This window comes from Penicillium mononematosum, assembly GCF_028829835.1.
Source record: "Penicillium mononematosum strain IBT 11891 chromosome Unknown utg000005l:1.0-9366267.0:1.0-9372171.0, whole genome shotgun sequence".
NCBI classification, from domain to species: domain Eukaryota; kingdom Fungi; phylum Ascomycota; class Eurotiomycetes; order Eurotiales; family Aspergillaceae; genus Penicillium; species Penicillium mononematosum.
In genome coordinates this window covers 4,421,495-4,448,796 of record NW_026643275.1, presented here as the reverse complement: position 1 = coordinate 4,448,796, position 27,302 = coordinate 4,421,495, and the positions used below count along the sequence as shown (strand labels likewise).

Genomic DNA, 27,302 nt, shown 5'->3' with positions numbered 1-27,302 from the left:
CTCTCTCTCAAAGGAATCGGATTTGTGAAAATTCTATCCTTGAGACCCCTTTCTTCTTTCTCCCTTTTCACACACATCCATCAGAATGGTTCAATCGTATGTTTTTTCGATTCTCTTATGAACAGTTGCTGGTACAGTTGCTGACTATGTGGATAGATCTATTCTGGGTTTCCCCCGCATGGGAAGACTCCGTGACCTCAAGAAGGCCACCGAGGCTTACTGGGCTGACAAGATCTCCCGCGATGAGCTCCTCGCTGAGGGTAAGCGTCTTCGTCTGGAGCACTGGCAGATCCAGAAGGATGCCGGTGTCGATGTTATTCCCAGCAACGACTTCGCCTTCTACGATCAGGTCCTCGACCACCACCAGCTTTTCGGAACCATCCCCGAGCGTTACTCCAAGTACAACCTCAACCCTCTCGATGAGTACTTCGCCATGGGCCGTGGTCTCCAGAAGGAGGGCATTGATGTTCCCAGTCTGGTATGTGCAAATGATTACAATATATGTGTCCGAATCCAGTATGCTGACTCCATCAACAGGAAATGGTCAAGTGGTTCGACTCTAACTACCACTACGTGAAGCCCACTCTCCAGGACAACCAGGAGTTCAAGCTCGCTGCCGAGCCCAAGCCCGTTGTTGAGTTCCTTGAGGCCAAGGCCGCTGGCATCACCACCCGCCCCGTCATCCTTGGTCCCGTCTCCTTCTTGACTCTCGGTAAGGCCGACCGTGACCAGACCGTTGACCCCATCTCTCTGCTTGACAAGCTCGTTCCTCTCTACGTTGAGCTCCTGTCCAAGCTCAAGGCCGCTGGCGCCGAGGATGTCCAGATTGACGAGCCCGTCCTCGTCTTCGACCTTGCTGAGAAGTCCAAGGCCGCCTTCAAGCCTGCCTACGAGAAGATTGGTGCCCTCGGTGCCCAGGGTCCCCGCATCACTCTCGCCACCTACTTCGGTGACATCGTCCACAACATCAATGTCCTCGCCGACCTGCAGAGCCTCCACTCTATTCACATCGACCTGGTCCGCAACCCCGAACAGCTCGACACCGTGGTCGCCGCCTTGGCCCTAAGCAGGTCCTCTCCGCCGGTGTTGTCGACGGCCGTAACATCTGGAAGACCAACTTCAAGGCCGCTATTGAGAAGGTCGAGAACGCTATTCAGAAGCTCGGCAAGGACCGTGTCATTGTTGCCACCTCCAGCTCCCTCCTTCACGTCCCCCACACTCTCGCCAGCGAGAAGACCCTTGATGCTGAGGTCCGTGACTGGTTCTCCTTCGCTGTGGAGAAGGCCGCCGAGGTTGTCGTGATCGCCAAGGCTGTCACCGAGGGCCCCGCCGCTGTCCGTGAGCAGCTCGAGGCCAACGCCAAGTCTGTTCAGGCCCGTGCCTCCTCCGCCCGCACCAACGACCCCGCTGTCAAGGCCCGCCAGGCCTCTGTCACCCCTGAGATGCACAACCGCAAGTCCGCCTTCCCTGAGCGTTACGCTGAGCAGACCAAGACCCTCAAGCTCCCTCTCTTCCCCACCACCACCATTGGTTCCTTCCCCCAGACCAAGGAGATCCGCATCCAGCGTAACAAGTTCACCAAGGGTGAGATCACTCCTGAAGAGTACGAGAAGTTCATCGAGAAGGAGATCCAGGACGTTGTCAAGATCCAGGAGGAGCTTGATCTCGATGTCTTCGTCCACGGTGAGCCCGAGCGTAACGACATGGTGCAGTACTTCGGTGAGCGCCTCACTGGTTACGTTTTCACCACCCACGCCTGGGTTCAGTCCTACGGCTCCCGCTGCGTGCGCCCCCCTATCATTGTCGGTGACATCTCTCGTCCCGCCCCTATGACCGTCAAGGAGTCGAAGTTCGCTGCTTCCATCTCCCCAAGCCCATGAAGGGCATGCTCACTGGTCCTATCACTTGCCTGCGGTGGTCTTTCCCCCGTGACGATGTCCACCAGTCTGTACAGGCTCAGCAGCTTGCTCTCGCCCTCCGCGACGAGGTTGTTGACCTCGAGGCCGCTGGCATCGCCGTGATCCAGGTCGACGAGCCCGCTCTCCGTGAAGGTCTGCCCCTCCGCGCTGGTGACGCTCGCGTCGCCTACCTCAAGTGGGCTGTTGACTCCTTCAAGCTCTCCACCGCTGGTGTCACGGATGGCACTCAGATCCACTCCCACTTCTGCTACTCTGAGTTCCAGGACTTCTTCCACGCCATTGCCGCTCTCGATGCCGATGTTCTGTCCATTGAGAACAGCAAGTCCGATGCTAAGCTCCTCAAGGTCTTCATCGACGAGGCCTACCCCCGCCACATTGGCCCCGGCGTTTATGATATTCACTCCCCTCGTGTCCCCACCGAGCAGGAGATCAAGGACCGCATCGAGGAGATGCTGGCATACTTGACTCCCCAGCAATTATGGTGTAACCCCGACTGGTTTGTGATCCTGACTCGAAATCTAATTTTTTTGGTTGTTGGTGCTAATATGCTTATTTTTACAGTGGCCTCAAGACTCGTGGCTGGCCCGAGACCAAGGCGGCTCTCACCGCGGTAAGAAGTGGCAATTTCCTTGAAAATGACGTTCAAAATGCTGATCAAACACCAACAGATGGTCAACGCTGCCAAGTACTTCCGCCAGAAGTACGCGCAGTAAATTCTTTCAATTCACCATTAATTTAATGAGGAGGCGACAATCAACCTGTCGCCTCGGTAGGAGTTTTCTTTATTGATGAGTTACGACGATGATACCAAAAGTTCAACATATGGGTTTCAACGGGTTTTCTAGAGGATACCAAAAGCGGGCCTGGAGTTTCAACATGACTGACGATTTATTACTGACGCTGGCCGACATCATGACCTACTTCCGTTGTGATGTTCGGTTAGTGCTGGCTTTACCATTTCAACATTGTGTGGTTTTCCACACACAGCAAGCTCTACAACCTTGCTTGGTCAAATTTGCATTGTCGAATTTGACCTACTGTCTCTATCATCGTGTAGAATCAGTTGTCAATATTACAATTTACAATATTGTGTGTTTCTTGTAGCTTTGCTGTGATTTGGAGAGAGAATGCCTGCTCTTCTAGTGTACGAGTGGCATGTTAGTTCTTAGATTGTAGAACTGCGATGAGAATGATCATATGGACAGAAACAGGGGATGTAATCAATTATCCAATCACTGTCAGTGAGTCAAGTCAAGCTCGGCGTACTCGTCACAGACCTCGAACAGTTTGGCCCGCGTTCCAGGTTCCTATAACAACGTTAGCATAGCTATGTCCCAGAAACCAGGTCACACGAAGGCAGATGGTGTACTCACACTAGGACTATGACCGGCATCAGGAGTCCAAAACAACCGCGAGTCCGGCAAACCCTTGTGCAAACCCCAGGCTGTCTGCGGTGGGCAGACGATATCATAGCGACCCTGGATAATAGTGGCTATGACAAAACGAGTTAGCTGCATGCAAAGCACAGTATGTTTCGACCAGGGGCAAAAGCAACGTACCCGGAATATGGCTAATTTTCCTCAAGTTCTCCTCCTTGAGAATCTGACCTTCTTCCAGGAAACCCCCGTTCATAAAGTAATGCGCCTCGAGCCTCGCATGAGCAAGCACCCACGCATCATCTTCCAGTTGAGCAAAATCCTCAGGCTCCGGTCTCAAAGTCCCAATACTTAAATCCCATCTATTCCATTCCCTCGCTACAGCAACTCTTGTCTCGTAATCTTCCGAAACAAGGAGATCATAGTACGCTTCATTCGGTCTGTCCCGATCCTTTTCAGGGAGATAATTGACAAGGCTTCGTATGGTTCAGGAAAGGTACTCGCTGCGCCAATGGATCCACGCGAGAACTCGAGTTCAGATTTCCTGACAGTGAATATTCCCCGTAGTATCAGGGAGCCAACCATCTCCGGGTACGCTTGTGCATAAAGCAAAGACAGGGCTGAACCCCACGAACCACCGAAGTCGAGATGCCATTTCGTGATTTGGAGGTGCTTGCGTAGCAGTTCAACATCTGAAACCAGGTGTTGACTTGTATTCTCGCGTAGTTCGGCTGCGGGTGTTGATTTCCCGGCACCACGTTGGTCGAACAGTACCACGCGGTAGATGGCTGGGTTGAAGTACTTCGTGTTGCCATATGAGGTATGCCCGCCGGGTCCGCCATTGAGGTAGAGGACTATATAGTAACGTTAGTATATTTGCCATTCAAGCTTTTCAAAAGTTTGTAAGGTGTAGTCAGTGATAATCGAGTACTCGGAAGCGGGGGAAGCGTCTATTTTAACAAAGGTATCTTACCTGGCTTCCCATCTTGTTTGCCGTACTGCTCATAATGCAGAGTATGGATATCGCTCACGGGCAATTTCCCTATATCAAAGGCTGCTGAGTGGGTATATCCGGTCAGTGGATCAGCCATGTTTAATTTCGAGTTGTCAACGACTGAACGGGTGGAGACTCAACGCTTGGGGGCATTGTTTTTAATAACACGAAAGTGGCACAAGAATGACTCACATATTAGCGCGACAGGGATGTTTTGGGACCCCTCCGAGGGTCACTACAAGGATCAGGTATAGTGCTTTTTTACATGCAGTTTTCACATACTGAATAGGCTGACTACTCTTTTGACTTCTCACATTAGCTTCAACGCCCGCTCTGGTTGAAACTCGCACATATATCCTTTGTATCAAATGTACTTAGACTTAGAATTACTATAATCAACAGAGGGGCCTGGAAAATGGTTCAATTGCATCAATGTAAGCGTCCACTATCTGAAGGATCTCGAACTAGGTGGCGGGGGTCACGGCCTCTGAGCCAATTGGGCGACACAACTCGTCCCAGCCGGGAACGTCCACAGTCGGGGTCTCTCGGCGCCCATTCGCAACCCACGCACCCACGGCTTTCCTCTGCTCTGCCGTGGGGATATGCATGATTTTTGTCTGCTTGATCGAGACTTGCCAATCAAATCTTCCTATCTGACGCTCCCATAGGCCCAGCCAGGCCTCCTCAATCTCTGCCCTTGTGTGTCTGTATGTGGCAGTACGACGTTTATCCAGCTTATGTTGCGCTTTGGAGACCTTAGAAGCATGGCTAATACGGACAATCAATGCAATGAGGGTCCGCCTTGCGCTTCTTTTCCTCCCTCGCTCTCTCGGCAAGGACTAGCTGAGTCGCTGGGCGTTCCTGCCTGCGTGGAGTCCCGTATACTGCCAAATGGACGGCATCCTTGCGCTTCTTCACCGTGAAGTTGTGCCAATCGAGATGGACATATGACTTACCATGTCGAGGCCCCGAGTGTAAGTCAATTCTGAAGTCAATGCAAACCTAAGTATGTAAGATAAGAAGAAACAACAAAGAGTTGAAGTAACGATAGATGAAAGGAAAGGTACGAGGGTTAAAAGGAAGAAATAGTTTGGGGTGGGAGGATAAGGAGAGGAGAAGAGAGAAGAGAAGAGAAGAAAGAAAAGAAAAGGGACAACAAAAACGTCCACAACCCTCTTCCTCCCCACCTAGGGGAACAGTGAGATTATCACTACCTAAGCTTTCTAGCTATTCTGATATATATGACCGCTAACAACATAAGATAGTGTTGGCGAATACACTCTTATAAGGATTTGTGTCAACATGAGCAGCCTGAATTTGAAACTTCTAGGATGATAGACATGCCTAGAAAGGGTTTCCACATACTAAGGCATATATGTATAATAAACTGGACGCAACTGACGAGGTAATACTTCGTGGGGAGCTCCTAACTATCCTCCGTATCATGCTAGGCCAGCTAAAGAAGGCACGGTTTCTTCAGCATATGAAAGCACCGGTAATTCTCTATTTTTCATTTCCACCTATACTCGCTTACCGGGTAATAGGTCTTTCTGGTATCATTTATGGGTAAACGCGCTCGCACTCTGAGGCATATTCTAAAGGTAAAGCCCTGGTCCTACGTACTACTAAGCTCTATAATTTCCTCGCCACCTCGGTCGCGTTCGATAATCTTGTAGAGGGGGTACCTCGGTTCGCCGACAGTGGATACGTCCTAGGACAAGATTTTGTTCTTTGTTTTCTTTTTTAGCCAGTACTCTAAAAGCCCTAATGCTTGTCGCATAGCAGGTAACTGCACCTTTTAATGCTTTCAATTATTGCATGAAGTAATCAAGTAGAATCATCAGGCTCTTTTCACCATCCTCTCGATGGGGTATTGACATATTAAATTAAGTATATACTAGTTGTGGGCCCTCCCAAGGTCATCGTGATACATCATGACTCATGCTGGTTCATGATGACCGCCGATCAATACCTATTGACCAGTCCGATGTAAGTTTGACTAAACATTGCTCTTTAGACGTACACGTTCTATCATCGGAAGATATTCATGTGCTTGTCGCACTACAATGGAGGTCTAGTAATTGTGGTCGTTCTAGACGGGAGACGGCATACTATGAGGACAACCCGATTTGAATATTGAATATAATAATATCGTTGCTGTTTACTGAACTGAGTATAAATACGATCAATATTTCTCCTAGATAACGTGTAAAATCAAATAATTCGCCCGAAACACTCAAAATGGTTGGTATAACAAACCAAATACGGATATATATTTCTTGGAAGAGAGTGTGATACTGCAGTAAGTGATTGGTTTAATATTTCTATCTTATTCGAAAAGACAAAAGGCATGACGAAAAAAAAACCTGTTTGAACCCAAAGATCACGTTGCTTTTGGTGATTTTCTCATATGATGCAATTATTTTTGTCGACATCGTCCGAAAGCCTTCCATTACTGTTAATTGTTACGAGCCCGGCATGACCCATCTAATCAAATACTAACTTGACCCTGAATGTCGAAAAATAGGAATAAATTCTAAAGAGAATACATGTTCTAAACCGATATCGATAACCAACACCCAATATTCGCCTTCCCCAACGCCCAAAGCCTCCCTAATCAACCAGCCCGCGGAGCAACAACCACATCCCTCACATATGAAAACATCTCGCGTGGTTTGTTCACAAAGACACTGTGACCAGCCTCACGGAATAGATGATACGACACTCCACGCTCCTCAGTCCACGTACCCGCAGCAGCAGCAGTGGGAGTGGCAGTCGAGAGCGTAGTAGCCGGGGCGTGTGCTCGAGCAGGAGCTGCTTGGTCGCAGATGGCGCAGCATTATCAGCAAAGAACGGCTTACTCGGCTTCTGCGCGAAGCCCTGCGCACCACGCCACGTCATATTCTGCAGCGAGAGTTCCGCGCCAAAGTGGTTGATCAACATATCCCACTCGCCTGAGTAGATATGGAGGGAGATGTTGTGGTTGGTGACCAGAGACGGGAGGACGAAGTACTCCGGTGGCACGGGGGAGGGCGCTGAAAGGAGCGTATTTAGAATTGTGGAGTTGCAGGCGCTGTACAGTCCGCTGTTATCGACATGCAGGGCGGTCTGGACATCTGCGCGGCCGAAGTACTCTGCCATCAGTGGGAGCTCTGAAACGGTGCTGCAGTCGTGGGAAATGTCGTAGATGTCGAAGCAGCCGCGGGTTGTGCGGTTGGCGGAGACGGCTGTTAGGTAGTCACTTGCTGTTGAGAAGACGGCGCAGGGGCCGTAGCAGGTTGAGTTGAATATTGAAGTGCGGACTTCTTCCGGGGTTGTGGGTGAGATATCGCATGCCGCGTTGACGGCACTTGTTAGGTCTCGACGTCGGAGGTTGAAGTACTCTGGGTTTCCGGGGATATGAATCCTAGCCTCGGGAGGGTATATGGAGGATTCTGCTAGCACGTCGTTGAAGCCGCAGGTTTCATCTGCCTCGTCGAAGACAGATAGAACGTCTTCGGGAATTTGAAGGAGGCCCAACTGTGACCTGAGATATTTGCCCATTGCAACAGCCGCCATGGCTGCTCCATTTCCCCAAGATCCGTCACCGAGGGACATCGAACGCACATTGAGAGGCAGGGAATCTTTGCCCTCGAGAAGCTCTGATGCAAAATAGGGTATGAAGATGCCTGCATATGACTCCCCCATTAAGTGGATCTGCTTTTTCTGGAGGTGCGGGAAGTATTCGAAGAAGCCACGCAACCACTGTGTAAAGTCCGTCGTTACCCGGTCATTGTTCTTAACTGGGTAAGGGAAGCTGGCTGTGGAGTAGCCAGTGCCCACGGGCTGATCAACGTAAAGGACATTGCCCAGCTTTGTCCACGAGTGTGGATTGCGAATGAATTGAGTTGAATTGCCATCGAACGTAATGGGCCCGTTGCCGGTCGTTAGACCTATCAAGGATGAGCAACCAGGGCCGCCATTGAACCATACTATACAACTCTGTTAGCAACCACCTTTGCATGTCCCGTCCCATTCAGACTTACTGATCAAATTGCCATCATATGCCGGTTGCTCTGACTGGAATAGCCAAAAGAATATCTCATTTCCATCTTCTGTCCCCGGAACCGGAAGGCGACCAGCCCAGCTGGGTGGAAGGTCCGAAACGCCCGGCAAGGAATGTACTTCGAACCGTGCAGTATTGTATGAAGCAATTGCTCGTGAGAAAACAAAGCCAGGGGCTGCCCATAGGACATTAAAGAAGTATAGCAGTGCGGAGATATTCATGATTGGAACTCGCGCTTTGTCCAGCTATGATAATTCTCTCCTTTCGGCAAGTAATCGAGATGATATTGCGTAGTAAAGATGTAGGATGATCATGCAGATAAGATTCCACGTGGAAATTATGTTTCCTTTTTATCTCTTCCTTTTTAGACATGGTGGCGTTATTGAGCTATTGAGCGGGCAGTTGTTGAGCCAGATTTGGGTGTCAATAAGGCCGGTGGGGTTATTGTGGCCAAAGACATGGCCAGTGAATTTGGGAGATCCACGGAGCTCATATCCATCTATAAGCAGTGGATGCCTCCTGAATCACGGTAATTTTATTCAGATCCGAGCTGAAAATGAATATCAATTGGTAGGAGTTAAGTGGTGAAGTGGTAAGTATAGGGTTGCCAAGGAGTATTGTGGCCTTGTTTATCAGGCACTCAGATATAAGGCACCAAGGCGCCAAGGCATGAACCCAAAAACATTCCGATCCCGACGAGAGGGGCCCTGCTTCATCTCTCCTCGATACTTCGTACTTACTCCATACTCTCTGCACTCTTCTCTGCCAAGCTGGAACTATGTACGGAGTACAGAGTAGCTGGTAATGCGCAACTCGACTGCATCCAGTGGTTCCCCGAGAAAAGGAGAGTCTCACGTGGCCAGTGCTGGTTTCAAGGTTCAAAGTGAGGCGACTAATCCCCCTTTTTTTCCAGGACATCAAATTCAGATACAAGATTCAATCGGAAATGGAAAGATGTGACCATGTCGAGATATACCCAGTCGAGGGGGGCTGCTCGCGGGTAGCAGCATAGGAATGTCTGGTTGCGTCCACCCGAATCCGGTGTAGATGGGATACAACACTCACTATATCAGTTCATCCCGGTCGCTTTGCCAACTCCTTTTCTTTCTTTTCTTTTTTTCCGTTCTTTGATTTGTCCATTGCGTCTTCTGCTCTCGAGGATTTGGTCTTGTTTGCTCTCTTAAGAGTATATGCCCTTTTCTGCTTTGGGATTTCATATATACTCTTTGTTCTGAATTTATATTCTCTTTTTAATCATACTCTTATACACTTCTTTTTTTGTTTCAATATTCTAATTTCCACCCCCTATCCTCTTACCTTCCAAAGTTCCTGCCTTGCACCCCTGATCGGAAACCACGAGGCGATCGACGCAGATCCAAGCAATCCTCGGCTCCACAGGAATTGACAGCTCACTTGCATCACTTTTCGGTGACTGCGGATTGGCTGCCTGCCTGAGGCAAACAGGGGGTTATTAAATTTGTGAGTGGGAGTTGCATAGGGGCGTATTCGCCTTGTTCTGTGCTTAGGTGCATGGCGTGGTGTCGCCATTGCCACCCCCAAAATCTTCCTTTTATCTGACTGTCTGAGCAGGGGAGGTTCAGATATATCGTGATTAGCGATGGATCTACAAGGCACAAAAGAAGCCCGAGCCCAGGAGGAGGGCGCTGAAGGTCCTCTAGAGGCATATGGTGCTGGAGGTGGTCGTTCCAAAGAGTATCACAAGAACGAGGGGCGAGATTCTCACAATCATGATGACCGATCTTCTATTCATCCTCTTCGTCGTCGCCGACAGCCCTTCGCCTATCCCCATGGAGCTCGACAATCTGCACCGCCGGTACCAGCTGCTGTCACTCGGCTTCGGGAGCCCTCACCGTCCCCGGAGGCTATCAGTATACCCCAAGAGTTGGGACTAGGATCCCGCGATCTGCGCCTATTACGCAAGGCTCGGCGATCTCCACCGGTTACAAAGAAGACACTCAGCGAGCTTGATCTGCCCTGTATCATGAGCAACATCAACCTCCGTATGGACGCCAACTTCGACCGCGACCTGCACTTCAAGCCTGACCTAGACGGAGAGAAGGGCCAACGCAAGCGGAAAGAAGCTGCCGATTATTGGGACTCTTTGGCTGCGGAGATCAGTATCTACTCTTACCATGCTGCGACTGCCGATGCCACCACCGAGGAAGTCGAGTCGAGTGATGGTACTCGACGCACTTTCGATCCCCGTTTGCCCGCCCTGTTCGAGACATTGCAGGACGTCATCAAGACCCTTGTTCCGGAACGGGATCATCCAACTATAATGCAGAACCTGGAAGTCCCATTACTGATGCAGCAAATACGCAAAGGCGTTCTCGACATGCTCACGCTGGCCAAATGGCTGGCGAAACTTCTGAAAACACATTGCGCTCCGATGCGAGATGAGTGGGCAGATTCTATGGTCGAGCAAATCGAAAAGGGTTCACACTCCCAGGACCCCCGGGAGATTGTCAACGGCCTGCGAACATTATTTTCGATCCTAGAGGCGATGAAGTTGGTATGTCACATCTACATCCCTTCTGTTCTTGCAACGTTCCGAACTAATTCGTGGCTTGATAGGACGTCGCCAACCATCAGATCCGAGCATTCCGCGTTCTCCTCATCGAAGACACAGTCCCCTTCCTCCAAGAATACTTCCAAGGCAAGATGAACCGCGGCGGCTTCCAGGTTGAAACCGCCCGCCACTGGTACCTATCTGTGCGCGAGCAAGCCCGTCGAGACGATGCAAATGCAGAAGCCCAAAAAACAACCCCAATGCCAGAAACAGAAGACACTCTTAAACCCCTCGAAGCCCTGTTCCGCGGCATCTCCGCCCAACTCCTCCAATTCAGTCCGCCCGCCGACTTCCCCGAAACCTTCCTCTTTGACTCCGAGCGCCTCTGGCAACTCCGCTCAACAGTCCAAAACCTAATCAACCTCGACATCGCCTGGTACATCTTCGAGTCCTACGTCAACAAGCACAAGCGGTATCTCTCCACGCCAGAAGAAACCTACTCCACCTTCCGGTCACGCGTATGGTCCCTAATGGAAGACGGCATGGACCTGGAGAACCGCGTCGCGGGGAACCCAGAAAACAACGACGAAGATCCCGACCACCGCGGCGGAAAGCGCTGGACGCAAAATATGCGCTGTATTGCACTGGAGATTGCCCGCTTTGCCTGTGCCGCGCTGCAGCTCGACCCTGTCGTCGCGGACGAGGTCATTGTTCCCATCGAGGAAGCACTTGAGTGGCATCTCTCGAATGAGTCCGACCTCTTCGTCTTCTTCCAAAATAGCATGCGTAGCAAGATCCTTGCTACCACCCTGGCGGCGGCCCGCAGATTCTTGCCGCTGTCACCGTTGGCGATCTGTGAGTCTCAGCGGGCTCCTCTGTCTGCTGCTTTGGGTCCTACCACGCCACAGACTGGGACTGCAGGTGCGTCTGGATCAGTGAGCACTTCCTCGCTGGTGCTGACACCGCAACAGTCGGATATCGAGCGTATCGGGATGCGTCTTGCTCATATAGGTGTGCTGCATTGGCGTGTTTGGGCTCCGTTGTTGTACCTCCGGGATGAGATTGCAATGGTGGAGCTTGGGCAGCCAGCATTGGTATAATCTGCTCTGTTTTGGTCTTTACTTTTGCTCTTTTGCTCTTTGGATTTTCGGTGTTGGTTATTTTTTTACTTGCTGTTCTCGAATGTTTCGATTGACTTGCTTTTCAGCGCCTTGCATTTACTGCTTATTGGGGGGAGTTTTATTATTCACACCGTTTTACCGACACGAGGGGCTCTCGGTGTTATATTTTGACTGGGAAATAGAAGGCGCATATAATATTTATTTGCTATATCAACTATTAGTAGAGGCCCTAAGAAATGACAGTCTACTATATCCATACTAAGTCCAACAGAACCCTGGAAATACCAAAAATAACGAACTCAATCCGACCCAGTGCCGCGAACGTCAATGGCCCGTGCACCGATCAGCAATCCACCCTGAAGAATTCCGAGATCCCCCTTCCAAAGCCCATGCATCCAGCCTAAAATTGCCGTTACAGGTCTTCCGCACAGCCAGACACGGAAATCCGGTATTTACCGTGCTCGTGATTGTGCTTGTACCGGGAAGTCCAGACCCCGCACCCAATGCCACCCTTGGCAAGCAAGTACAAACAAACACCCCAATGCGTCTCACTGCAGCACTGTACTCCCCAACCCACCCTTGGCTTGCATGTTTGAAATCAGCACAATTGCAGCGCCTCGCGCGCGCAACGGGCATCCAATCGTCTGGTACGAAGGGTGTTCTCATTGAGCGCATTGCAGCGGAGTTGACGTTGCATTCACGGTCACAGGCGCAGTTGCAGTTGCAGTTGTCGGCTGCCGCGGATGGTGTTGCAGAGGGTATCACTAGTAGTCCCAATGCCAACCCCAGTACTAGTGCTAGTGCCACCACCAGCCTAAGCCAAGATCGACGGGTCGATCTGCGGCTGGTGTCGACAAAAACTCGGTCAACCAAAACAAAACCCAAGATCGGGACCGAGTCGACAGGCTTGTCGAAATCAAATCCAGCGCAACCATGGAGCATTCTCAGTATCGATATGGGGGGTTCAGAACCTCGCATTCGCGCATCTGCGAGTGCCCCGCTCTGGGATCCCAGGTGTCGGGATAGATGCGGCGAACCCTCAACTGCCAGAGTTAACGGCCTGGCACCGACTCGCTGTTTCGGATATATCAAGTTTGAACCTAATACCCGGGGATAATACCAGTATAACCAAACCCAAATCAATATCAGGATCTTGTGATGCCACAGAATCATCCCAAGCCATTCTCCCAATAGAAATGGAAAAGGACCTGCCAGTCAAGACCCCCAAATCCTCAAAAGAAAAAGACTCCTTCTCGCCTGACCTCTATGCTGCAAATGCCTACACCCTAATCTCATCACTTATAGCTGCATACCGCCCCACGCATGTGCTCATAGAGCGTCAGCGCTTCCGCTCAGGCGGGAGCAGTGCCGTTCTTGAATGGACGCTGCGCGTTGGCTTGTTGGAGGGCATGCTGTACGCTGTTCTGCATACGCTCCGACAGGAGAGGGGCGGGGAAGTTGCGGATTTGGTTATTTGGGGTGTTGAGCCGAGACGGGTAGTCAGGTATTGGCTTGAGGACCGTTCTGGGATATCAGATTCAGGGAAAGGAGATGTGGAAAAATCCGAAGTCGGGGAAAAGGTGAAGGAGAAGAGACTCAACGCTCGAGAAGTGAAGAAGGCTAAGATCGATCTTGTTGGACGGTGGCTTTCTGCTGCGATGCAGGGTACCAATTCTTGTCTGGAGACGGGCGGGGGTATTAAGAAGCTCGATCTGGGTATTGCTGCCGACGATAAGATAGTGCTTGCGGATAAATCTGAGTGTCCTGCTCTGCATGGTGTTGCGGGTGCGTATATGCGGAAATGGCAGGGCCAGACGCAGACGTCGAAGAAGGGAAAAGGGAAAGGGTCTCATGCTTTGAAGAGTGGATCCCTTTCTCCATTGCCTGTATCCCCTCAGTCTGATATGGTGGACGAGGTGGCCGCTGTTGATCCGGGGAAACTCGATGATCTGGCAGATTGTTTGTTGCAGGGTGTGACATGGGTTGAATGGCAAATTATGCGGGATCGGATTGCGAGAGAAGGGGTTGAAGCGTTGGATTCGATACCATAAAGATATCAACATTCATTCTGAGTGGAGCAGGCGGGATGATGATGGGAAGATGGATACCGTGAGCAGGGATGAAGCTGGATATTCGAATTTTGTATATTATCCTGATGTACATTGATATTCTGGAATGTACAAATCACCCGATACATCAACTCAAAGCTCTACTATACTATATATCCACGTCCCTATGTGTTGTTCCGAACACAGCCCAAGATCGACACTGATCGACAGGTCCGTCACGGGCCAAGCCTTACTATAACTCTCCAGGATAGAGAGCCTCATTTACTGCATTTTTACATGTCTTACAAAGGAGGTGGAGACATTTTTGTAAACAGGCAAATGCCTCAAGTCAATTCGGGGTTTCTAACCTTGGATACCGATATTGCTCACACCATCGGCCTTCGACACGGAAAGAAAAACACGAAGACGAAAAAAAAAACGCAAAGATCATTCGCAAAATGAAGATCTGTAAAGATCAAGGAAGATGGTTTTTTTCCTTCAAACACAAGAGAAAAGGGGCAAGATCCAGTCCTCATAGCAGACGTGTCACCACCCGTCAAAACGATACGTAAGAAAATGTCCCGAGTCCAATTATGAATGGCTCAATTTCACATTGGAGAGTAAAAATGTAACGCAAGGAAATGCCACGCCAGGAGCATTGACGATTGAGCACCGCGGCTAGAATTGAAGTTCGCCTGCAAAACGTAAACAAGCAGGCAGGGAAAGCTCGGGCCCAAAGCACAACCCGGCATGACAAGACCATTGCAAGAATAGAAGAAGTCGAAAAGAAGGAACATGGCAAAAAATGGAGCGTAAATAAGAAGTGAAATCGAAACCGTATGTACCGAAACTTGTCAAAAATAGGTACAGTACCAGCACGCCTCTGCGCGAGTAGAAGGAAATCGGAACTTTCTCTCAGATCATCAACAGGCTCGCAACTCGCTGCCATGTGGAGGTGGAGCCTCCCCTCACATTAGCAGTGTGTTGTTTAGATGAAGTGGCGGCGCCAGTTGGCCAAGAAAGGCTTGCCAGTGGGGGTGCTGGTGGGCGAGGGCTGGCCGCTGGAGGAGGGGATAGGCTTAATGCTGGCGCTAGCGGAAGGAGTCCGGGTAGCGAAACCGCTGGAAGAAGGAGTAGGAGTGCGGGTGATGGGAATGCGGGTGGAGCTGGTGTATGGGCGGGTAGTGGACTCTGAGGCGGTCTCACCGTTGCCCTCACCGTTGCCGTTCCCGTTGCCATTGCCATTGCCGGGGGTCTGGGTCTCGGTAGCACCCTAGAAAAAAAGAATGTTAATTTTTGTTCCAGCTAGGGGAATCGGCAGCACGTACAGCAGTCACAGTCTCAGTGACGGTAGCAGTAACGGTAACAGCGCCGCAAGAACCAGAGCCAGAACCGGAACCAGAACCAGAACCATTGCCGGCCTCACCGGAGGGAGTGGGAACCTCAACGATAGTGACGGTCTCGGTCTTGGTGCTGTTGATAGTAGAAGTGCGAGTGCGGGTGATGTCCCCAGCGGACTCGGTGGTCGAGGCTCCAGAGCCAGACTGGATCTCAAAGTTAGTTCAAAGTTACAAAGCATAAGATATCAGAAGAGCACATACGGCAGTGACGGTGTGTTCCTGGGTGGCGGTCTTGGAGATGGTGGTGGTAATGACGCTAGTGGAGGTTCCAGAGGTCACAGTGTAGGTCACAGTAATGGAGCCATCGCCAGGGACGTCAGTGCCAGCGGACACACCGGAAGAGGACTTGGTGGGAATACCAGTAGGGCGAGAGCTGATGGGAGTGCGGGTGACCACAGGCTTGCTGCTAGAAGCGACAGGCGAAAAAGAGCCAGCAGGCACAGAGGAGCTCACAGCAGGGGTCGAAGCAACCGAAGAGGAAGGAACGACGGAAGGAGCAACGGAAGGAATGGAGCTGGAGGCCACCGAGGGAGCAGAAGAAGACTGCACGGTGGAAGATTCCTCAGGAGCAGACACGGCAGAAGAAGAAGCCGTAGGAGCTGGCTCGGCAGCAGTGGGCACAACGAGGACGGTCGAGGTCGAAGCTTCGGCACCAGGGGTGACGGAGCGAGCCAGGACGCGACGAGCATGCAGACCCTCGTGAGTGGCCTGGCCTACAGCAGCCAGAGCGGCCACAACGGCAACGGAGAACTTGTTCAAGATAACCATGATGAAGATATTGGTAACGACGGTGGATACCAAGAAAAAGTCAAGGTAGGATGAGAGAGATGTCAAGAGCAAGAGTGCGCGAGCAACCTTGGAATTTAGCGAGTGTTTAAGTGAGTGTGTTGAGGAAAGAGCGACAGAGCAAAGTGCGAAATCAATTCGCAGGGAAGGAACGTATGGCTTCTCACAGAGAAGGAAAAGAAGTCAAGAGCAAGAGATAACAAGCTTGAAGAAGTAAAGAAGAGAGAAGAAAAGAGATAGAGCCCACGTAATTAACTCATTTTCCTTAATTTCCTTAAATTTAAATTAAATTATACATATCAAATTTTAATTTATTATAGTATTATAGTAAGAAATCCTCCGTAGTAGTACGGAGTATCTTAAAATCAATTCAATGTTCCATTAAATGTCGGTAATACCGGTGGATCTACGGAGTACGGTATATGCATCTCCACTGTCTCAGGAACGGAAATCTCATTGGACCATTTGCATTTATCCCGAGCCCGTGGGCACCTGGGCTGTGACCTTTAATCTCATGTAAAAAATCTCATATGATATTGTTGCCTATGAGCCTCTTAAGCGACCTATTAAGGTGAGGTGGCGTTGGTGGCGTCACCGGCTATCTACATATCATTTTCGATAGAGTGCTTAATAGGGGGTCATTGAACTTGCGTTGTATGTTGTGTACCAAAAGCTTTTGTACTCCGGAGAGCATGTCCCCGAACGGCTTTTTAGGGCACGGACATACCAGCACGTGCATATATCAGAAATGTCTGACAATATCCGGGGCCACATCTATAGGCCCGTCTACAATGTAGATGCCAATGGGGAAACACAGCCCGAGAATCCAGACGATCATTGTAGAGAAAAATACGGCTAGGTCTCCGGGACTTTCGGGAAAAGGAATTGGAAGTTCTAATGTTCAGCCCCGACTCTACTCGGCTGTAATAATACGGGATACACAATACAACCTTGGAATGGCCGTCGGTTTCACATAAATCAGGCTCCCGTGTCCCAGGGTCCCCCGCTTTCCGCCAATTTTCGGGATATAAATTGGTCTTAGAAATAAAGATGGCATTCTGGACTCCACGGGGCAGTCTATCTACTAATTTCCATACTGATAAAGATGAAGATGTACACAAGTCACTCTAAATGCCGTCTGGACTGGAGTTGGTGGGGCACATTGATCAAATCTGCCGTCCACGGGTGTATCGGATGAAATTGATCAAAGAGGTCTAGGCTGGGCTACCAGCACGGCCCTTGTACTTCCAAGGTTGGGTCTTTCGTTTGTAAAGTGTTTCATTTCCCGTTGCACTGAAGCGAGAATTCAGAAAGCCTTGTTTGTGGAGAGGGATCATCCCTGTCATGCACAGAATTGAGATGTCGACACGGAGAAGCTTTCCAAGATGAAACATCCTGCTTGAAATTTCGCCCTGTCTCTACAACCCCTCCTCAACTCCGCAAATTGCTAGGGACAGTTAGTAATTGCTAGGAAATTCTCATAATTGAGGAGATCTCAATTCTGCGAACCATGGCGCATGCTGGAGCCATCTTCTGGCAATATCTAAGTCTTAGGATGTCGATCTCGATATCGAAGGCGGTGACGTCTTATCGTGACACCTGCCCAGATGCAATCCCGCATCACAACCTTGGAACCTTATAGATCACCTATGACGTGGAGTTAAACAATTGACATGTCCTTTCAAGCTCTCCGATCCCAGTATGCCTCACTGCTGAAGCGGTTTCTAACCTCGACCAAAGACTTCGAGGTCCTAACAACCATACCGCCCGATCACTCCGCAGAATCAGAAACACTCTATGTCTTAGATTCGTCCTTCAATCCCCCCACCCGCGCCCACCTCCGCATTGTCACCACGGCACTTCTAGAAAATCCCCAGCCCCGCCCTCGCGTTCTCCTCCTTCTCGCCACCCAGAATGCGGACAAGCCATCCAAGCCAGCTTCCTTCGAGGACCGGCTCGTGATGATGGAGCTGTTAGCTCGGGATCTCCGTGCCCACCTCGCATCGGCACCGGCCTTCGCCGCCTCGGGATTCACACATGCTGTCGAAACTCTCCCGTTGATTGATATAGGAGTCACAAAAAAGCCCTATTTTATCGATAAAGCTGCTGCCATAGAGACATCGGATTCTTACCCTGTGCCTCTGGAGCAGGTCCATCTTACGGGTTACGATACTTTGATCCGGATCTTCAATTCCAAGTATTATCCCCCGGAACATACCTTGGAGCCTCTGGGACCTCTCTTGTCAAAGCACAGGCTGCGTGTGACTATGCGGCCGAGCGATGAGTGGGGCGGGAGAGAGGAGCAGCTGGGGTATGTGGCGGCCCTTGCTAGAGGGGACCGAGATGACGAGGGTGCACGTAGGGAATGGGCCGAGAGGATTCAGCTTGTTGAGGGTCGTCTCCCTACTGATAAGCCCGTGAGTTCAACTAGAGCCCGCGAGGCGCTGCAATCGGCTCCCCAGGACCTGGACTGGTTGGTTCCTGAACAGGTGCGGCGGTTCGTGCTATCTGAACACCCGTATTCCGGAAATTCCAAAGTGTAGATAGACGGGTTAGCTACCGGGAGACTCCTACAGTCTATTTCCAACTTGTATAATGATAATGCATGAATGATTCATTAACCCATATTCACTGACACCGAGACCTGAGGTCACCCATGTCCCAAAACGCACAACTAAACCACTTTTGATACACATATTGTACACGACAGATCACAACACCAATAAGCAAATGCGATCTTTAGTTATGAGCCGTCTTGATCATGACGCATCCTCTTCCTCCTCCCTCTTACCTAGAGTGTACGCCAATCCACCACCGACCATGTTGACCAAAGCCAAACCCATAGTCGCACCGCGCACAACGCCCCGAACACCGAACTTCTTCATGAATGGCTGTCGACGGCGGGCTGCGAGAAGCAGATACAGCCCGGAGAAAGCTGCGCTGATGCCGGCAGTGTCCGTCTTGAAGCCCTGCAGGTTGGCATAGCTGGAGAAGATCAGCACGGGTGGGAAGAGCATCGGGAAGAACTGGAAGGGGCGCATGTGCTGGGCTGTGATCATCGAGGCGAGCAACGTGGGTGGGAATGAGTTTTCTAGGTTGAGAAACGACATTAGTGAGTGATCGCTTGCGACATTGCTTGCCTTGACGATTGGGTCAGGCTATTCATAGGCCACTTACCACCCCAGGCCCGGAAGCGCTGGATTACCGTCTGCTTGGTCTTCTCGACAGTCGAATCGTCCGCCATGTTGAGGTATTGAGCTTCGAAGCTGGACTTATTTGATGAATCCGGAAGACCGTTTGGAGCTTTGACAGCCAAGAATTGAGTTTGCTGCAGGTATATCAATGAGACCGGTGTGTTTTAATTGAACCGAATGGGTCTGAACAGCACTCACAATTGAATATCACCGCCTTGGAAAGGTTGGCAGGTTTATCAGTTCGGCAAGCGATGTTATCGCAAATGTCCAGAAGTTCCGGCGCTTGGCAAAGACACCTAAGACCACGCTTTTTCCCCAATTTATGCCCGCCGAATCAGCCACACCTTGTCACTCTGCTTTCGCTGCATCTTGATCAGGCCGATATTTTACTCTGGCCATCTCATCGCACGTTTGATTAATCCGCAAGCCCAACCATATCTCGTGCGGGATTGTTTCTCCTTTATCCGCGGTCCCACGCCACCCTACAACATACGCCCTCCAGATTCTCTCGAACCCCCCCTCTTCCCTCCTACACCAGCAAATAAGTGGCATTTAGGATTTATCGTATTTCCCTATAAACTACGATTGCTATGCCCTCGGCTTCGGCATCTGGCTCTGACGCCAAACGCGGGGGTGCGACGTCGCGCGACCATCAGCAGGGCAACCAGGATCGCAAGTACACGGATGACCAGAAAGCCGCTGTGCTTCGGATCCGAAAATGCCAGCCTACAGCATTCTACGAAATTCTACTAGTCGAGCGCTCTGCAACGGACAACGAGATTAAGAAGGCGTACCGGAAACAGAGTTTGTTGACGCATCCCGATAAGAACGGGTATGAAGGCGCAGATGAGGCGTTTAAGAGTGAGCAATGACCAACCCTGGCGTAGCTCTTGACATATTGATTCTTACCCGCAATGGCAGTGGTCTCACGGGCTTTCCAGATCCTCTCCGATGAGGAGAAGAAGTCCAAGTACGACAAATTCGGCGGCGATCCTGATAGCAGGTTCCAGCCCGGACCGAGTGCTTCGAGCGGCGCATCCCCCTTCAGTGGGTTCGGCGGTGGTGGTTTCCCCCGTGGTGGTGCGAGATTCGACGAGGAGGTCTCAGCCGAGGAGATGTTCAACCGGTTCTTCAACGGTGGATTTGGCGGAATGGGCGGTGGTGGATTCGGTACTACTACGCATCCCTCTGGTATTCGCTTGACCTAAACTAATCGTGTTCTACTATAGGTGGTCCGCAATTCGTCTTCAACATGGGAGGCGGCCCGGGTTTCCGAGTGCATCAGTTTGGAGGCCAGGCACCCCGCCGCAGACCTCGCCCAGCAGCCACCGAGCAGGAAGCTCAACTCGATGCCCGCAGTTTCCTTCGCCAACTATTGCCGCTTATCATTCTATTTATCCTGCCGCTCCTCTCCTCTCTCTTCTCTGGCCCCTCGACCTCATCCGGACCCTCCTATCGCTTTGATACCCCGTCTCCCCGCATACACTCGGCCGCTCGACTCCGAAACTTAATCTCAATTACTTTGTGAACCCCCTCGATGTGGATAACTTTAGTGCCCGAAACTTCCGAGAGCTAGACACGCGCGTGGAGGTGGAATATGTCAGGACACTGCGGAATGAATGTGACGCCGAAGCCCATGAGCGGGAAAGAAGGCTGCAAGAAGCGCAAGGGTGGCTTTTCCCTGATGTGGAGAAGATGAAGAAGGCTCGTGCAATGGAGATGCCGAGCTGTCGACGTTTGGATCAACTGAAGATGAAGGGGAGATACTAAATGAACTGCGGGCTTTGGAGGCTTACGCCGCATCTTTTCATGGCATCTTGTTTTTTTGTTGGGCTCTTTTGCAAAAGAACGTGCTCTAATATCATTAGCCCATCCACAAAGGTGGCATCTATGGGAGTTTCCATTAACTGTATATTTTATTTTTCCTAGAGTTTCGAATGCATCTAAGATATCACTGACTTTGTCTTCTTTCTCCTGAGGTTTGGTTAAACTGCGATATTTGGTTTCATCTCTGATGTCAGGTTCCGGTTGAGATGCATGGAGATATATCGCATCACAGTAATGTTTGTTGAGGTTGTAGCCATAAATCTGTTATGGCTTGACGTATTGATATCAAATAATCTGATAGTTCAACATATGAAAGAATACATTCATAGAAAGGACTATAAGATGAGTGTACCATGCACATACGTACAGAGAGTGACTTTGGAGGTACATAGCTTTATGTGGGAAAACCTTGAAATCAGAAGTACCTGTCCTGTATCTCACCCAACCATGGACAATGAGATTTGCTTAGTCAAATTTGATCACGGCCCCGGGGCGCTGAATCTCGAATCAGAACAGAAACGAATCTCGGCGATCATCACGGAATCACAAACATCTCGTTCACCTTCTCCAGATTCTATACTTTCCCCCACTTTTGGAGGCTTAGGAGCAGCCTTATTCCGCTTTCACGCCTCCTTATGATTCCCACACGATCACGACAATATTGAGATTCTGCCGACCCGATCCACCAGATTAGCGGTCTTGCCAAACTTTCAAAAGCGGCTTATCGTCTGACTTGCAGTCAATATGTCGGACACACTTTCTGATGCAGACAAGGTCAGTTACTTGTTGTGCTCAAATTATGAACCCACCCCGCCCCCGCAGTGACACGAAGACTGACATCTCTTTTCGATAAAAAAAAAGATTCGCAACAAGCGACTTGCGAAGCTCTCAAACCCGGTCCAGCCCTCCGGAGACGGCAACTCTGAATCGGCACAGAGCTCAGCTAACACATCTCCGTCACATTCACCACTGTCCACTCAGCCACCGAGCCGTCTTTTCAACGCGCCACCAACCCCGCAGCAGTCAGAAGGGAAGCGGATCAAGATCACACCGGCCGCGGCTACACCAGAGCGACCACGATCCGCCGCTCCCTCAGCCCCGAGCACTCCTCCACCTCAGAAAATTGAAAGCATCGAGGCTTTCGAAGACCGGACACTAAGCGCCGTGTTCAGAGTGACCCTCAAGGAAGAAGGGCAGCGTGATATTCATGGCAACCGCACATACTTGCCCGGACTTCGGACTGAACTGCAGGATGAGGGCCAGGATCTGCGCATTCAGGTCGCGGTTCTAGATCAAGCCCTCCTAGAGGCCGCATCAAAGGCCGAGAGAGCAGCGTCCCCTTGACTATCTGCTGCCATGCTGGAAGCGCATCACAAAGCTGTACAAGGGATTGAGGCGGACGGGAGATGAGGACCCAAAGTATCAGGTTCTCTGCGAGGCGCGGCGCCTGTGCATGAGCTACTGTATCTTTGCGATTACGATGCCGGAGATGTTTGGGTTCGTTTTTCTGGAATGCCACTGCACTGGCACTGGATACTGACTGTCAGGGCTATAGGAGCGAATGGTCCCCGCAATCATCGTTGGCCTCGTACCTTCTCATCGACCCTGAGGATGACAGAGGAATCGATTTCGAATTTATCAACGAGGCTGTCAGAAGATTTGACGAAGATGACTCTGTCAAGCCTGCTTTCATATCTGCCGTCGAGCAGTTGAGCGCGCAGCTTTCTTCTATGAATGTTAACGATGACTACAAATCGTACGCTATTGTAAGTCAAACGTCGCAATTTCTTTGGAACACGTCTGACCAGTTTGTTCAGGCTCTTCGAAATCTTGTTCGCCACGGTTCTATCGCTGCTGCAATCACGGAATCGTCCATTTTTAACAACACGAAGGACCCTGCTCAATTCGAGAAAACCACTCTTTTGGGTCCATGGTTCCGCCTCTCACCTCTCCAAGCTAACGTCACCATGTCTTATTTCTCTAGTCCCAAAACCCGGGACCAGGCTTACATTTCCAATGCCCAGCGATCGCTTCGAATGACACAGCAGATGCTTAGCTCTGATCTTCTTGACGTTATCAACCATCTCATTCGGGCCTCCAAAGAGGCTCGGGACCGTGTTTTGGATTGGTTTGCTACTGCTATGAACATCAACCACAAACGACGGGCGATGCAGGTCGACCCTGAGCAAGTATCGTCTGACGGCTTCATGTTTAATCTAACAACTTGCCTCGATCAGCTCTGTGAGCCATTCATGGATGCAGCATTCACCAAGATCGACAGAGTTGATGCAGATTATCTCCACCGCGATTCTCGTGTTGACATGCGGGATGAGACCAAAATTAATGCCGATCAGCATGCTTCCGACGCTTTCTACTCCAAGAAGGTTGAAGGAACCTCAAACTTTATCACTGAAATATTTTTCCTGACTGTCGCAGCTCATCACTACGGCAGTGAATCATTGACGTCAAAGATGGAGCAACTCGAGAAGATGTGCGACATATGGAGAGTACAATCACTAAATTCGAACTCGAGCGAGTTCGCTGGCTTAACAATCCGCAGCAATTGCGCACCTTCGATACGGCCCTGAAGAAGTACAAAGACAAGCTCGACCTTGGTATTGCTCTCAAGTACAGTCTCCAGGGTGTGTTGTTTGACGAGCACTGGCAGGCTCGTTCCATGCTATTCATGCGATATGTTACCGTGTGGCTTCTGAGACTTGTCTCGGGAAAGAACTTCCCCAAGGAACAGGTTACCCTTCCTCTTCCAGAGCAGCAGCCTGAAGTCTTCAAATGTCTACCAGAGTACTTCTTGGAGGACGTTGTCAGCAACTTCAAGTTTATCATGTGGTGCATGCCACAGATCATTACTGCCACCCAGGGAGATGAGTTAGTAATGCTCTGCATCACATTCCTGGAGAGCTCCGCCTATATTAAAAATCCCTACCTGAAAGCGGGACTGATCTCCATTCTGTTCCGAGGCACCTGGAAACGCCCTGGTGGCGCCAGCGGTGTTTTGGTCGACCTGCTCAACTCAATGCCATTTGCCAACGAGCATCTCCTCCATGCGGTCATGAAATTCTACATTGAGGCAGAGTTCACGGGAACGCATTCGCAGTTCTACGACAAGTTTAACATCCGTTACGAGATCTTCGAGATCATCAAGTGCATCTGGCCCAACACACTGTACCGGGAGAAGTTGTCCATTCAAGCCAATCGGAACCTGGATTTCTTCGTCCAATTCGTCAACCTCCTACTGAACGATGTGACTTATGTACTCGACGAATCCTTCGGTGCTTTCAAGACTATCCACAACACTCAGACAGAGTTGAATACACAGGGCAACTCAATGGATGACGCAACCCGCCAGCAACGGGAAGAGCATCTGTCATCAGCGCAGCGCAGCGCGAAAAGCTACATGCAACTGACTAACCAAACCGTATCAATGCTCAAGCTATTCACCGATGCGCTTGCTGACTCGTTCACAATGCCTGAAATTGTGCAGCGACTGGCAGATATGCTGGACTACAACCTTGACGCAATGGTGGGACCCAAGAGCTCGAACCTCCGAGTGGATAACCTGCAGGAATATGGCTTTAACCCCCGCGCTCTTCTGAGTGAGATTGTGGATGTCTATCTTAACTTGATCAACAAGGAAAACTTCATCTTGGCAGTTGCCCGTGATGGTCGATCATACAAGCCAGCCAATTTCGAAAAGGCGGCCGATATCATCCGAAAGTGGTCACTGAAATCCCCCGAGCAGCTCCGTCGCTGGAGTCAGCTGCAGAAGAAGGTCCAGGCTGCCAAGAAGGCCGATGAGCAAGCGGAGGAAGATATGGGCGAGATCCCTGAAGAATTCCTCGGTATGTCCCCTTTATCTGGACACTGTTTTTCGACAGCTACTAATATTCTAGATCCTCTTATGTATTCACTCATGGATGACCCAGTCATCCTTCCCAGCTCGCGGATCTCCATCGACCGCGCCACAATTCGCTCGCATCTCCTCAGTGATCCCCACGATCCGTTCAACCGTGTCCCATTGAAGATCGAAGATGTGGTGGCTGGTAAGCAATTTTCCTTTTTTCCAGGTGTTGATCCGCTACTAACCACCTTTCTTAGACACCGACCTTAAGGCCAAGATCGAGGCGTTCAAAACAGAGAAATTAGCTGGCAAACGGAGGGAAATGGTACACGATCGGATGGACACATCGACTTAAGGAGGGTTTTTATGATTTAATTCGCAAGCTTGCTTGTTTAGGGGCATTTCCATTAGCGTTCACGGGACAGAATACTACACTCCGTTTATGTGGAATTATGCCCCTGGGTTATTTACATGTGTGACTTTTTGTCGAGTAGAAATCAAACGAACCCAGTCCTGTCGCTAATTCGCTCACTCTGTGCAATTTGCCTGCTGTCATACCCTTTGTAGTTATAGGAGGGATTTCGTTTGCACGACTGTGATTCGAAGTAGTACACTCCTTAAAGTTGACAATTCACACATTGTCTCGCCAAAAGCTGTCCTCTTGATCGGTATTCCTAGAACTATTTGCTTTTTGAAAAAAAAAAAAGATATAGAAGGAAAAATAAGTAAAAGAGGAAGAGCAAAAAGAAACAGGTGAAGTTGAATCCTGTGTAGCTCCTTATCCGGGACCCACCGCCTTCCGCATCACAAGCTTTTAAGCTTCTTGTTTATCCTCCGCGATCTTCTTCTTCTCTTCAACTATCAATATGGGTGCGACTATTTCCACTTGTTGGGGAGCTCTGCCCTCCACTGCAGAGCTCTTCCCCCCAAGTCCGACTGTCTACACATCAGTTTTATGCTGTTTCCAATACTTCCCCCTGGTCAGGACCCTGAAGCCCTAGAATATGCTACAAACACTAACTCGGTGCATTTAGATGACAGTAATTCAATGGATTTTGTCCTGGCATCCAGCAGGCAAAACCTCCTCGCAGTCCATCTTCAACATCCCAGGTCGTATCGCCTGGTCTGCCATGGAGATTGTCGGCCCTATCAACTTGATATATAGCATGGTCACTTCATCGCCATATGCACCCTCATTCACTGATCTCCCCAAGTCCAACATCCTCATTGTAGCTCTGTACTGCATCCACTATTTCAACCGAGCTATCATCTCCCCTTTCTTCTCCGCCCCCAGCATGTCCCCAATCCACGCCGCCATCATGTCCTTCGCCATGGTCTTCAATTGGTTCAATTCGGCCTGTCTGGCCGGATGGTTGCGTGGATATACAGTCCCAACTATCCCAAACTTCCACACAGCCAGCAGCGAAAGTCCATCTCCTCGCTCTGCGGTTGTCGATCTCCTCCCAACCGTGGGCGTAATCTTGTTTGCCATCGGAATGGCCGGCAACATCTACTCAGAGACAGCATTGTTCCGACTTCGCCGCGAAGAAGCTGAAAGACGCGCTGCCAAAAAGGCAGATGATGGACCTCCGGCGCGAGCCGAAGCACAAGGAAGCCGAAACAAGTTCCACAAGGTCTACGTCATCCCGCCTTCCCGTGGTGTCTTTAGATACATCTTGTATCCGCACTACGTCTTTGAATGGCTCGAGTGGATTGGCTTTGCTCTCGCTGGTACGGCGGTTGCCCCATTCTCCGCCCTCCCCGCCTCTGCGTCGACATCTTCTGTGGGGATCACTCCCCCGCTGCGTCTTGCGCCTTGGTTGGTGCCTGCTGCGTGGGCGGCTGGTAAGCTCGCTGTGCCGCTGCATTTGCCTGCTGTGGTGTTTGTTGTCAATGCGGTCACGAATATGTTGCCCCATGCGCGCTGGGGACGGAAGTGGTATGTTGAGAAGTTTGGGGAGAAGGCTGTCGCTGGCAGGGGGGGCTGTTGTCCCTGGCTGTGCGTGGATGTGAAATTGAGGTAGCTCCTCCTGATGGCTTTTTTCGTTTTTTCTTTATTTCTATCTTTTTAGTGACTGGCTTCTGGCTTTGATATCCAAATACGAACTATTTTTCTATGTGACCGAACTTGAATCACTCGGAAATCATGTCTGAGACAAAAGAGAAGCCCTTTCTTCGGATCGTGAGCGGGAATGTAGCGCGT

The 27,302-nt window shown here is 50.4% G+C and overlaps 11 protein-coding genes across 11 annotated transcripts; 7 read left to right on the top strand and 4 right to left on the bottom strand.

Moving 5' to 3' along the window:
- Nucleotides 1–2,859, top strand: N7519_009829 (5-methyltetrahydropteroyltriglutamate--homocysteine S-methyltransferase). The gene is made up of 7 exons (XM_057296602.1): nt 1–96; nt 157–478; nt 538–1,047; nt 1,071–1,802; nt 1,874–2,415; nt 2,481–2,529; nt 2,588–2,859. The coding sequence occupies exons 1-7, from the start codon at nt 86–88 to the stop codon at nt 2,630–2,632; spliced, it is 2,211 nt and encodes a 736-aa protein (XP_057144484.1). The 5' UTR covers nt 1–85; the 3' UTR covers nt 2,633–2,859.
- Nucleotides 2,860–3,157: 298 nt separating this feature from the next.
- On the bottom strand, nt 3,158–4,386 carry N7519_009828 (uncharacterized protein; the record flags this gene model as incomplete). The annotated part of the gene is made up of 5 exons (XM_057296601.1): nt 3,158–3,226; nt 3,293–3,411; nt 3,479–3,735; nt 3,768–4,149; nt 4,269–4,386. The coding sequence occupies 5 exons, from the start codon at nt 4,384–4,386 to the stop codon at nt 3,158–3,160; spliced, it is 945 nt and encodes a 314-aa protein (XP_057144483.1).
- Nucleotides 4,387–6,906: 2,520 nt separating this feature from the next.
- Nucleotides 6,907–8,555, bottom strand: cp9 (putative serine carboxypeptidase; the record flags this gene model as incomplete). The annotated part of the gene is made up of 3 exons (XM_057296600.1): nt 6,907–7,103; nt 7,151–8,260; nt 8,315–8,555. 3 exons carry the CDS (start codon nt 8,553–8,555, stop codon nt 6,907–6,909), a joined length of 1,548 nt encoding a protein of 515 aa, XP_057144482.1.
- Nucleotides 8,556–9,952: 1,397 nt separating this feature from the next.
- On the top strand, nt 9,953–13,102 carry N7519_009826 (TCP11 family protein; the record flags this gene model as incomplete). The annotated part of the gene is made up of 3 exons (XM_057296599.1): nt 9,953–10,867; nt 10,930–11,958; nt 12,299–13,102. 3 exons carry the CDS (start codon nt 9,953–9,955, stop codon nt 13,100–13,102), a joined length of 2,748 nt encoding a protein of 915 aa, XP_057144481.1.
- A 79-nt stretch (nt 13,103–13,181) lies between these two features.
- On the top strand, nt 13,182–14,036 carry N7519_009825 (uncharacterized protein; the record flags this gene model as incomplete). Its single annotated transcript, XM_057296598.1, has 1 exon — nt 13,182–14,036. One exon carries the CDS (start codon nt 13,182–13,184, stop codon nt 14,034–14,036), a length of 855 nt encoding a protein of 284 aa, XP_057144480.1.
- Nucleotides 14,037–15,021: 985 nt separating this feature from the next.
- N7519_009824 (uncharacterized protein) lies at nt 15,022–16,201 on the bottom strand (the record flags this gene model as incomplete). Its single annotated transcript, XM_057296597.1, has 3 exons — nt 15,022–15,306; nt 15,362–15,577; nt 15,635–16,201. The coding sequence occupies 3 exons, from the start codon at nt 16,199–16,201 to the stop codon at nt 15,022–15,024; spliced, it is 1,068 nt and encodes a 355-aa protein (XP_057144479.1).
- A 1,691-nt stretch (nt 16,202–17,892) lies between these two features.
- On the top strand, nt 17,893–18,762 carry N7519_009823 (nicotinate-nicotinamide nucleotide adenylyltransferase; the record flags this gene model as incomplete). Its single annotated transcript, XM_057296596.1, has 1 exon — nt 17,893–18,762. The coding sequence occupies one exon, from the start codon at nt 17,893–17,895 to the stop codon at nt 18,760–18,762; it is 870 nt and encodes a 289-aa protein (XP_057144478.1).
- Nucleotides 18,763–18,978: 216 nt separating this feature from the next.
- On the bottom strand, nt 18,979–19,463 carry N7519_009822 (uncharacterized protein; the record flags this gene model as incomplete). The annotated part of the gene is made up of 2 exons (XM_057296595.1): nt 18,979–19,310; nt 19,397–19,463. The coding sequence occupies 2 exons, from the start codon at nt 19,461–19,463 to the stop codon at nt 18,979–18,981; spliced, it is 399 nt and encodes a 132-aa protein (XP_057144477.1).
- Nucleotides 19,464–20,003: 540 nt separating this feature from the next.
- On the top strand, nt 20,004–21,183 carry N7519_009821 (J domain-containing protein; the record flags this gene model as incomplete). The annotated part of the gene is made up of 4 exons (XM_057296594.1): nt 20,004–20,274; nt 20,335–20,583; nt 20,643–20,937; nt 20,967–21,183. 4 exons carry the CDS (start codon nt 20,004–20,006, stop codon nt 21,181–21,183), a joined length of 1,032 nt encoding a protein of 343 aa, XP_057144476.1.
- Nucleotides 21,184–21,984: 801 nt separating this feature from the next.
- Nucleotides 21,985–25,454, top strand: N7519_009820 (ubiquitin-ubiquitin ligase UFD2; the record flags this gene model as incomplete). The annotated part of the gene is made up of 8 exons (XM_057296593.1): nt 21,985–22,014; nt 22,102–22,524; nt 22,547–22,737; nt 22,796–23,006; nt 23,058–23,691; nt 23,712–25,100; nt 25,152–25,301; nt 25,357–25,454. The coding sequence occupies 8 exons, from the start codon at nt 21,985–21,987 to the stop codon at nt 25,452–25,454; spliced, it is 3,126 nt and encodes a 1,041-aa protein (XP_057144475.1).
- A 679-nt stretch (nt 25,455–26,133) lies between these two features.
- N7519_009819 (3-oxo-5-alpha-steroid 4-dehydrogenase family protein) lies at nt 26,134–27,123 on the top strand (the record flags this gene model as incomplete). The annotated part of the gene is made up of 1 exon (XM_057296592.1): nt 26,134–27,123. The coding sequence occupies one exon, from the start codon at nt 26,134–26,136 to the stop codon at nt 27,121–27,123; it is 990 nt and encodes a 329-aa protein (XP_057144474.1).
- Between the last annotated feature and the right edge of the window lie 179 nt (nt 27,124–27,302).

Coding starts and splice junctions, on each gene's coding strand:
- N7519_009829 (XM_057296602.1), top strand. Junction 479..537: donor GCATTGATGTTCCCAGTCTG/GTATGTGCAAAT, acceptor CTCCATCAACAG/GAAATGGTCAAGTGGTTCGA. Junction 2,416..2,480: donor TTATGGTGTAACCCCGACTG/GTTTGTGATCCT, acceptor TTATTTTTACAG/TGGCCTCAAGACTCGTGGCT.